The sequence below is a fragment of the Carlito syrichta genome, unplaced genomic scaffold, assembly GCF_000164805.1.
Source record: "Carlito syrichta isolate Samal-C Ts95f unplaced genomic scaffold, Tarsius_syrichta-2.0.1 Scaffold307196, whole genome shotgun sequence".
NCBI lineage: Eukaryota > Metazoa > Chordata > Mammalia > Primates > Tarsiidae > Carlito > Carlito syrichta.
Window position 1 is genome coordinate 20,498 of NW_007251292.1, and position 10,201 is coordinate 30,698.

Genomic DNA, 10,201 nt, shown 5'->3' on the forward strand with positions numbered 1-10,201 from the left:
TTTTTGATTTATTGTAGAGATGAGGTCTCGCTGCCCAGGTGGGTCTCGAACCCACGGGCTCAGGCAATCCACTCACCTCAGCCTCCCAAAGGCGCGGGATTACAGGCTGAGCCACCGAGCCCGGCTTTGGATTTTTCTTTTAAAGAAAAAAATTACCTTTTTCTTATATATATTTTGGGGTTATTAAGGTTTGAAAAATATTGGATTCAGATTCCATTTTTTCCACAAGGTGTTTATATCTACTAGGCTTCTGATAAAGAAAAAAACAGAGAGAGAGGGAAGAAGGAAGGGATGGAGGGAGGGGGGAGGGAGGAGGGAAGGAGGAAAAGAAAGAAAAATAAAGACAGACAAACAGAAAGACAGACAAAAGGAATACATAAAGAAACAGGAGAGAGAGAGAGGATAAAAGAAAGGAGGGAGGGAAGAAGGGAAAAGGGAGGAGAGGAAAGGGGAGGAAAGGGAAGAGAGATCATTATTAAACAAAGTAACTTTTATCTAATTGCAGTATTTTAGAACATTACATTTTGGAATTAATATCTGTACATGAGAATATTTGTTCAGCACCCTTTGAACTGTCATGTAGACTACCTCTTTCTTTCTTTCTTTCTTTCTTTCTCTCTCTCTCTCTCTCTCTCTCTCTCTCTCTCTCTCTCTCTCTCTCTCTCTCTCTTTCTTTCTTTCTCATGGTCTCACCCTATCACCTAGGTTGGAATGCAGAGGCGTTCCTTGCTCATGGCTCAGGATCACAGCTCAGTCTCACTGCAGCTTCAACCTCCCATGCTTTTCATTTCTGTCTCCCAAGTAGCTGGGACTACAGGCACACACCACCACATCCAGCAAATAGTATTATTTTTTGTAGAAATGAGGTCTCGCTATGTTGCCCAGGCTGGTCTAGAACTCCTGGGCTGAAGCAATCCTCCTGTCTCAGCCTCTTAAAGTGCTGGGATTACAGGTGTAACTTGCAGCACCCAGTCATGTAGGCTGCCATTTTTCTAAATACTAGTTCCTTACAATAAACACTATATGAGATCATGAGAGTATATGTATGCATGTGCACATTTCAGGACATATTGGTTTTTAACATTCAACTAATACATGTACCTCTACACAACTTTAGAATGTAATCTCCTAACATGGAAAAACATAAACTGCTTGAAGTTATCTTAGGTCATGTTAAGGTACTATTTTATGGACGAAACTGCTTTTTCTTAGACATGTATTGTTTTGCTGTTTTTTTATATGATTAGCAAATCATTGCCACTCTCTTCCTATAAACAAATTTTATATTAAAAATAAAACAATCAATAGGTTGCCTAATAACTTTGAGTTCAGTATTGAAACCCTTGGCAATTACCTTATAGCCCAAATAACTCCACTGTAAACAAAGAGGAAAAAATGAAGGATCGTGAGTATATGTTTAAATCAATTTTAACAATTGAAAAATGAAATCCTGACTTGGAACAACTGGGTGAAATCAAGGTTCAAACCAAGTTTTAATTACACAAAAGAAGATCATGGGCTGAAACAAAGTAGGCCTTCATTCTGCCAGAACTTTCCCCCCTCAAACCTAGCCTGAGGCCAGAACTACCAAACAGTACAGGTCCATTCTACAACATTTTATATTAACTAATCTGTAAAGGACACACATTGTAAATAATTCAGAACACTCTACCTTGAGGTATCTTACTATAGAAAAATTCATAATCGACACCTCCAAAATTCGACCAAGGTCTTTCGGAGGTATTAGGTGTGTGTACCCCACCCATATTTTAAAGACATAATTATGGTGGCTAAAAAAATGAATAACATTACTCTTAGTCACAGCAAATTAGAAACATTCCACATGCTAAATAATGTATTATTAAATATATAATGGTACAAAATACATTCCCTAATATTTTGCAACATTTACTGATTTTAGAAAGATTAAATAAAGTGATATTCATAATACAACAAATAGAAAGATAAAATATTATAAAACAATATGTATAATGTTATAGCATTTAGTAAAACTATGTACATAAAGTGATGGGGTAATAATAAAGACCACTGGATATAATATTTCAGAATATTTTAATTTTTATTCTTTTACTGAGATTAAATTTCAAATTTTCTTATATTAGATATGCATTTCTTTTATAATAAAAATTATTTTTATTATTTTTAAAGATATGGGGTACAATTCTGGGTTAGGTACATAAGTGGTCATCATACAGGTGAAGTTTGGGCTTCCCTTTGGTCCCCATTTCACCTGGTTTGAGGTCAGGGACCCTTATTATTTCCTGCTTTGCCAATCCCATGCTTATAGCATTATGGTAAATGTTCAAAGTCCACTTATGAGTGAGACTATGTGGTACTCAGTTCTTTGTTTCTGTGATAAATCACTAAATATGATAAACTCTAATTTCATCCACGTTGCTGCCAAGTCCGTAATTTTGTCCTTCACTATGGTTGCATAATATCAACAGACACATATAATAAAAAATATTTTTATGAAAAAAACTTAGAAACACAGAATTAGGATGCCCATTTACAATTTAAAATGTGTATGGAATATTTATCCTGCCTTTCTTCTTTTATATTCATCAAGCTTGAATTTTTTGACTGCTTTCCCTGCTAGGTTCCATGGTCCTTTAAAGGAAGGCAGCCACGTCTTTCCAGCTTCTCTTCTAACAATGCACTTTCACTTTATCAGTGGCAAGTAAAAATAAACAAATAAAATCATGACCCGAAAGTCAAAAAGTGCCTGTTTAAATCAAGAAATAAAATTCTTTTGATAGTTTTTGAAGATTCAAAGTCAATTTCCTAATACTAAGAATTTTATATTTCTGGGGCAAATGAGCATACCAGATCAAAGAAGCGTGAAGATAAAAATAACTCTCATTCATTTCTAATTTTTAAAATTTCCTCTCTACTAGTATTGAAGCAAAAGTAACTAAATTTATATGGTTTTAACATAAGATCTGTGAAAAGAAATAGGTCTTATATTATCCAATGGCAAAAAGTGAATATAATATGCAGAAGTAAAACAATCAAAACTAAAATGATAAGCTTTAAAATACTGTACACACCAAGAAAATAAACTTGAATTTTTAAATATAAATACATTTCTTCAAGTGTTATGATTCATCACATCCAAGAATTCTAAAACTTACTCTTCCCCTTCATTAGCATACTCAGGTTAGTCATCTAGATAGAAAAAAATAATAATAATCTTGTTTCCAAGCTTTTGCTGTTTCATAATTCCTCAAAGTAATGTAGTTGGCAAGGAATGACTGTTTTCAGTTAATATAATAAGATGAATAAAAAGGGTTTCCTTTGATATGTAAAAGCTACCCTAAGACTTTATCCCTTTAAATCTAGAAGCAGCAGGAACACAGACAAGAAAGAGAGGAAGGGTGGATGGGAGGGAAACCAAGGGGGAGAGAGAGAGCAGCACATGGAACATCAGAACCGAATGTATGAACCATGCTCCTTGCAAAGAAAAAAAATACAAGGAGAAAATTTATCTCAGTAGCACCAACTTTCCCAATATTTTTAGAATGCTTAAACACATGTTACAGATCTGGAAAATTTATCATCAAAATAAGCCTGATAAGATAAAAGTAAAATGAAAGGATTTGCAAGTCAGTTCTCACCATTTTCTAACAACTATTTAACTACCTGTTTCTCACTTTCCACATTAAGATTTAATACTTGGCCCATTAAATGAGTGAGAAATAATATTCCTGAGAAAAATCCCTTATTTCCACTAAATAATGAATAATGTTATGACTTTTTGTATCTCCACATACTTTTATTTTAAAAGTTTTTTTTCTTTTATAAAAAGCAATCAAATTTTTCTCTTCTGTTAAAAGAATTCTGAAAAGAGTTTTTGTTTGTCTGATTTGCTTGTTTGTTTTTTGTTAAATATTTCTACACTGGCCAGAAAGAAAAGTAACCCATTCATTTGCCAAGTTTACTTCGTCCTGTGTACACAATGATCCTCCCCAGTCCTCTTCAGCAGATGGTTATTTTGAAGATAGTGCCAACGGTATCCCAAATTCTTTTAAAATTGTCTTCCTCACAGCTGTTTCCCTTGCTCTTCAGTCCTATCTCCATCACCAAGACCAATCATAATTCCAAGCAGGAAAACTCCAGTATCAGGACTGTGTTCTAAGCTGAGTGCGGTGGCTCACGTCTGTAATCCGAGCACTTTGGGAGACTAAAGCAGGAGGATTGCTTAAGCCTAGGAGTTTGAAACCAGCCTGGGCAACATAGTGAAACCTTGTATCTACAAAAAAAATCAAAATATTAGGTAGGCATAGTGGCACACACCTGTAGTGCCAGCTACTCAGGAGGCTGAGACAGGAGGAGCACCTGAGCCCAGGAGGTTGAGTCTGCAGTGATATGGTGAGCTGTGACTGAATTGTACTCTAGGATTGTGTGGCATATCACTTTTGCAATTATAATTATATAAATTAATTTCTGCGTATATGGACTGGGATATTAATCTGAAGCAGTTTTTATAAATTATTTATTGTCTTACAAAGTTGTCATATTATTAATCTCTTGATATTGGATTATATAAGGGCGTACCAATTCCTACAAGCAAACTCATGTCAAATTATGCCTGAGGTTTTCAACTATAACTGCATTTATGTTTACTAATTTTATACTGTAGCATCCTCTTAGATACCCTTTCTGTCACTTGGATTTAAAGAATTGTTATAAAGCTTGAACGTTGTCCTTCCTAGTCAGAGGCTAAATGCTATTGTGATACATTTACTGAAAAGAGTAAAAACACATAGCCTCCTCAAATCTAAAAAGCTAAGAGGCAAAACATAAGTTGTCTAATAACCTTAGTCTTTTCTTGCCTTTAATGCTGACTGCATTGCTTTGTTCTGCTTATATTTAAGGTAACTTTAATCAGAGTATACATAACGCTGAGCAATCTCTCTCTAAGTTACTCTATTTTTTCCTAATCTTCATTAGTGCACCCATTATTCATTTTGACAATTCAATTCTTAAAATGAAAACTAGACATAATCCATTCATTGACTGATTTATTCATTTACTTCACATGCAATTATTGGATACCCATTTTTTGTTTGGAACTTCAAGATTGCAGCCATTAATTTCACCTTGGAAAAAAGAAGAAAAATATATTCTATTACAGAATTATGTTTCAAATATTCTATAAAAATGCTATCTTATGTATCCAAGAAACAACCACTTTACAGCAAAATAATCTTAGATAACTTTTTAAAAAGTTAAACAAATGCATTAGTTCTGTTTCACATAACTTAAATTATAAGAGGACTTAGGAGGGGAATTATCCCTTTGCTTGCTTAATTACACTTACATTGAAGGCAATTTTGTTCGTTATATGAAAAGTGAATTCTAATTTTCCTTCATCATTTAGTTAAAATAGTCTCTACATAAACTGTTTCTTATTAATCCCCAGGATGACAATGTTTTTCCTTAATAATTACTATCAAATGTTCTGTAGAGTTTTTGTGTTTGTTCCATGTGTTTTAGTGTCACTAATTTCAATAGCAATTTTACTTAATTATTTTTTTAAATAACAATTACTGTCCAAGGTTACCAGTATGTAATTTGCCCCACTGGGAAAACTAAATCTCTAATTCCATGAATCTTTTATATAGGAAGATCATCATAAAAACCAGTTGGTAGTCATTCTTGTCAAAGTGTTGTAGAATACTAATACAGTCTTGAATCCTGTTTTTGTTTATCTTAATGACCATGTTTTTTGTACTTAATACATTCATGCAAATTAAAAACAAAAACCCCAAACAAAAAATATACAATTCAGGAGAATGTCGACTTTTCCATATGCCCAAACATGCTGATTTTCTCTAGGTATTGGATACTTAGAAACTAAATATCATAATATTCTACTAAAAAGAAAAATTAACATTTTAGCAATGTATTACATTATGTGATCTCATATTTGACTAATGTTAAACATTTTAAACTAATCACACATGTATATAAAATGTTTTCTCTTTATAAAGATCTACCGATTGTATAGGAATTTGTTTTAGGCAGAGCTAATGCTATAAAGACTTGAAGCGTTCCCTTTCCCTTGTTTCAGTGGCATTGCTTTGCCATTTTCTTGCCAACCTTGTTGTTACATTTACCATCTCAGCTTCATCTTTTAGATCCTTGAATACTCTAAGTGTCCCTGAGGTCCGATACACATTTTTTTGTGTCTTCTCTTCACTTTAAGACTGTTTTTCCCATCTCGAGAAGGAGTTTAGCTAATTCCTGATAAAGATTTGGCTCCAGTCTCGACTTCCTCTAATTGTCAGTCCTTAGATTAAGACTGACATCTAAATCAGTCTATTGGGACATCCCACCCTCTTCTCAAACCCAATTTAGCCATAGCTGGTTTATATTTGCTTGCATTAAGGTGACAAAGATGTCAGTTATGATGCGACTAGAATGCTGTTGCTCCAGTAACCAATACAGATAACTGTAAAAGTTAATGACAGTCATGTGAAGATCATATTGAGGAAAAAACACTGAGTGCAGCTGTAATACCAGAGGAGTAAACAGACATGGCGACTGGGTGTGTTATGAGGGTTCTCCAGGTAGAATATAAGACATGTAATAGATGATTTGACTGCTGCACTAGTGAATAAATAAAGTGAGAAAGAAAATCAACAAAGTGTTGGAGAACTATCTTTGGCAGTCTTATGGACTGAATTATGATTTTACCCTCTAAATTCTTATGGACTGAATTATGAATTTACCCTCTAAATTAATATGTTGAAGCCTTCAGTACCTCAGAATATGACTGCATTTGAAGACAGGGCTTTTAAAGAGGTGATTAAATCAAAATGAGGCCTTTAGGGTGGGCCTTAATCCACTATGACTTGTGATAACAAAAGAAAAGATGGACTCACAAAGAGGCACCAGGGATGCAGAAACATAGGGGAAAGACCATGTAAGAGGACATGGCTAGAAGGCAGTCATCTGAAAGTCAAGGAGAGATGCCTCAGAAGAAACCCAACCAGGTGGCACTCTGATCTTGGACTTCTTTTCTCTACAATTGTAAGAGACAGACCTTTGTGATTTAAGCCACCCAGTTTGTGGTCCTTTGTTATGGAATGCCTAGCAGACACATATCAAAGGCAAAATCAAAGACAGTGAAATAGTTTACATTATTGATCTCATTAAATGGTTCTTCAAAGGTTGACTCACAAAAATTGAGTTATTAAAGTCTGAAACAAAACATCATGAATGCATTCTTAATAATGCCTGTTGGCTATACTGGTGTTATTAATTATGTCCTTCAAATAGTAATAAAACACCATTTATTCTAAGGATAAAAAACACACTTTATTATTTTTAATTCTAAATGGCCCTCTTCTGACACATTCTCATATTCACTCTCCTTCCCTTATTTCTCTTATTCTGTCCCTCTACCTTCTCTACCACATACGAGCATTGTTATCCTCTTGTAAGCTAAGTTTTTTCAAAATAGCAGTCCATAAAATTAAATATGAATTCCCACTCATACTCTAGCACAGTTCTGCCACCCATACCCTGGAACCAATACCCAATTGCATGACTATTCCTGAAGCATCCATACATGTGTTCAGAAATCTGTGGCAAGAAGTTTGGATAAGAGACGAATTTGGGGGATAGAGGAGAGATGTATAATCCAGCTGTTTCCTCTTTTCCATCTTCACCATTCCACAGAATTTCATCTTACAGAGATAACCAACACCACCTAATTGCCAAAACCAGTGGTTCCAATTGAATCCAAGTTTAATGGGTTGCCGTGTACATTTGTAATTAACTATCATTCCCTGCTTCTTCGTCGTCTTTAGTGTCCCCTATTATATGCAATTTCATATTTTCATATGTTGAGAAATGTAAACTTATCATACATGTATATGGAATGTTTTCTCTTTACAAAGATCAACTGGTTGTATGAGAATTTGTTTTTGGCAGAGCAAACACCATAAAGACTTGAAACGTTCCCTTCCCTTAGTTTCCATGGCATTGTTTTGCTTTTTTATTTTGTATTTTGCCAACTTTGATGTTTCATTTTTATCATCTTTTCTTGGTTCTTCTCCTACCTCTCTGACTTTCCTGAGTGTTTCTCTCTTCTGCATTTCTTTCTTCCACCTGTATCTCATATACCTTGATCTCATCTACACCATCTGTCCTCAGACCTGTGCTCGTCTTAATCTGAATCTTCCCTTGGGTAATCCCAGACATTCTTGATGTCTTAAACTAAATTATCTTATATGCTGTTGGTCTCCTTTCCTTTACTAATCTACAGCTATATCTAGCCCTAATGTCTTTCCTGAAGAGCAGGCATATAAGGCAAAGTACTGCTGGACAGTCATTAGCACTCCGAGCACATACGCCTAGACTGTATTTCCTACCTCAAAAAATGACTCAACCATCTTCAAAGTCCCTTCATCTCTATACTTTATAGTCAGCCTGCACACAACTAATGAGCCACCAAATTCTGATCTCATATTTCTCAAATGTACTATTGTATTGTCTTCTCCAGTTCAATTGTTACTGCACTAGGGAAAGCCTGGAAGATCTATTTCCCAGACTAATGCAAAAACCTTTGAACTGGTTTCTCTAACGCTGAACTTGGACTCTTACATCCATCTTTTATAGTGTTTTTAAAGTGATGCATTAAAAATATCAATCTGCCTTTGAGACTCCCCTGATAAAAAAATTTCACTCATTTCTCTTATTCAAAGGGATACAATTCATATAATACATAATACAATGATAAGCTTCCTATATGGTGGCTTACAAGACTGTCCTTAATAAGCCCCTTAAACACCCCTTCGGCCTCGATTCCTCACCTTGAACTCTATATTACAGTGACATCCAATTGCTGGAAGTACTGATCTCAACAGGCTGCTTCATTCCTCTGTGACTTTAGGCATGCTGCGTTTTCTGCCTGTAAGTCCCTTTTCTTCTCTACTTTCCCCTCAGGCTTTCTGGTTTTTTCCTTCCAGATTTCTTCAGGGACCCATTCTTGATCATTCAGATGATTTTTGTTATGCCCTTGCCTATTCCTACACAGTACATTGGAATAACAGGCTACAAGTTCTTAGATACAGGAATATTTTAACTTCAGTTGCCAATAACTGACACATGGAAATTGCTCATGTTGATATGAATTCATTCAGAATCAGCTATCAAAAGCTATTCGCATACCCAATATATAATGGAGGTGTATTTTTGAAATCTCTAAACCATAAACTATTTTTAATGCTCTTTACTCACCATATTTATGGGATCCACTGGTCCAATACTGTTTACATAAACATCAGTTTCAATCACTGTGGGCCTCACTGCAAAATACCAACAAAAGAATGGTCACAGGTATACTCACAGATTGCTTTAAATGAATCTTATTTAAAGAAGTGTTAATAATGAATATTTTTATTATTTCAATCATAATACACTTTTCACTATGAAATGCAGAAATGTGGTCCACACAGATACAAATACCTTTTCAGTTTGCAAGTCAAGCATCTAATTAAAGTTAATGTTTTTAACTAAAACATTCCAGTGTATAGCCCAAAAATATTTAGATTATCTACTAAAATTAAAGAAGTGACTTTAATTTTAAAATGCAAGATAACTTGTCCTGACATAGTTAAAGAATTTTAAGATTGAAATGGATTTTTTAGAGCTTAAATAGCATGCACTTTCATTTAAAGCTCCTCAGTAGTGTGTTGGTTAAGTGTTTAACAACCTTACTCTCCAAGAGGGTGGCTAAAGCTCTGCTTTGTAGCCTTTGTTAATTTCTATGTTGCAAATACCACCATAATGATTGATTTAAAAATACCAATGTTTCTGTGAGAGATCACTCAGTATTATAAACTCTAGTTCCATCCAGGTTGTTACGAAGTTTATGATTTTGTTCTTTTTTTATGACTGCGTAGTATTCCATTGTGTATATATACCACATTTTTAAAATCCAGTCTTCTTTTGATGGACAGCATGGTTGGCTGCAGGTTCTTGCTATTGTAAACAATGCTGCGATAAACATACATGTGCAAGTATCTTTTTTATAGAGTGATTTGAGTTCTTTAGGGTATATTCCCAGTGGGGGAATTGCAGGGTCATATGGGAGGTTGATATTTAGAGTTTTTAGGAATCACCACACTGCTTTCCACAGAGGTTGCACTAGTTTACACTCCCACCA

The 10,201-nt window shown here is 34.7% G+C and overlaps 1 protein-coding gene across 1 annotated transcript in view; it reads right to left on the reverse strand.

Moving 5' to 3' along the window:
- Positions 1-10,201, reverse strand: part of LOC103266464 (gamma-aminobutyric acid receptor subunit gamma-1) — a 57,457-nt gene that overhangs the window by 16,588 nt on the left and 30,668 nt on the right. The window contains exon 3 of the mRNA XM_008064099.2: positions 9,274-9,341. Coding sequence (XP_008062290.1) covers positions 9,274-9,341 — 68 coding nt within the window. The remainder of the gene's footprint in view (positions 1-9,273; positions 9,342-10,201) is intronic.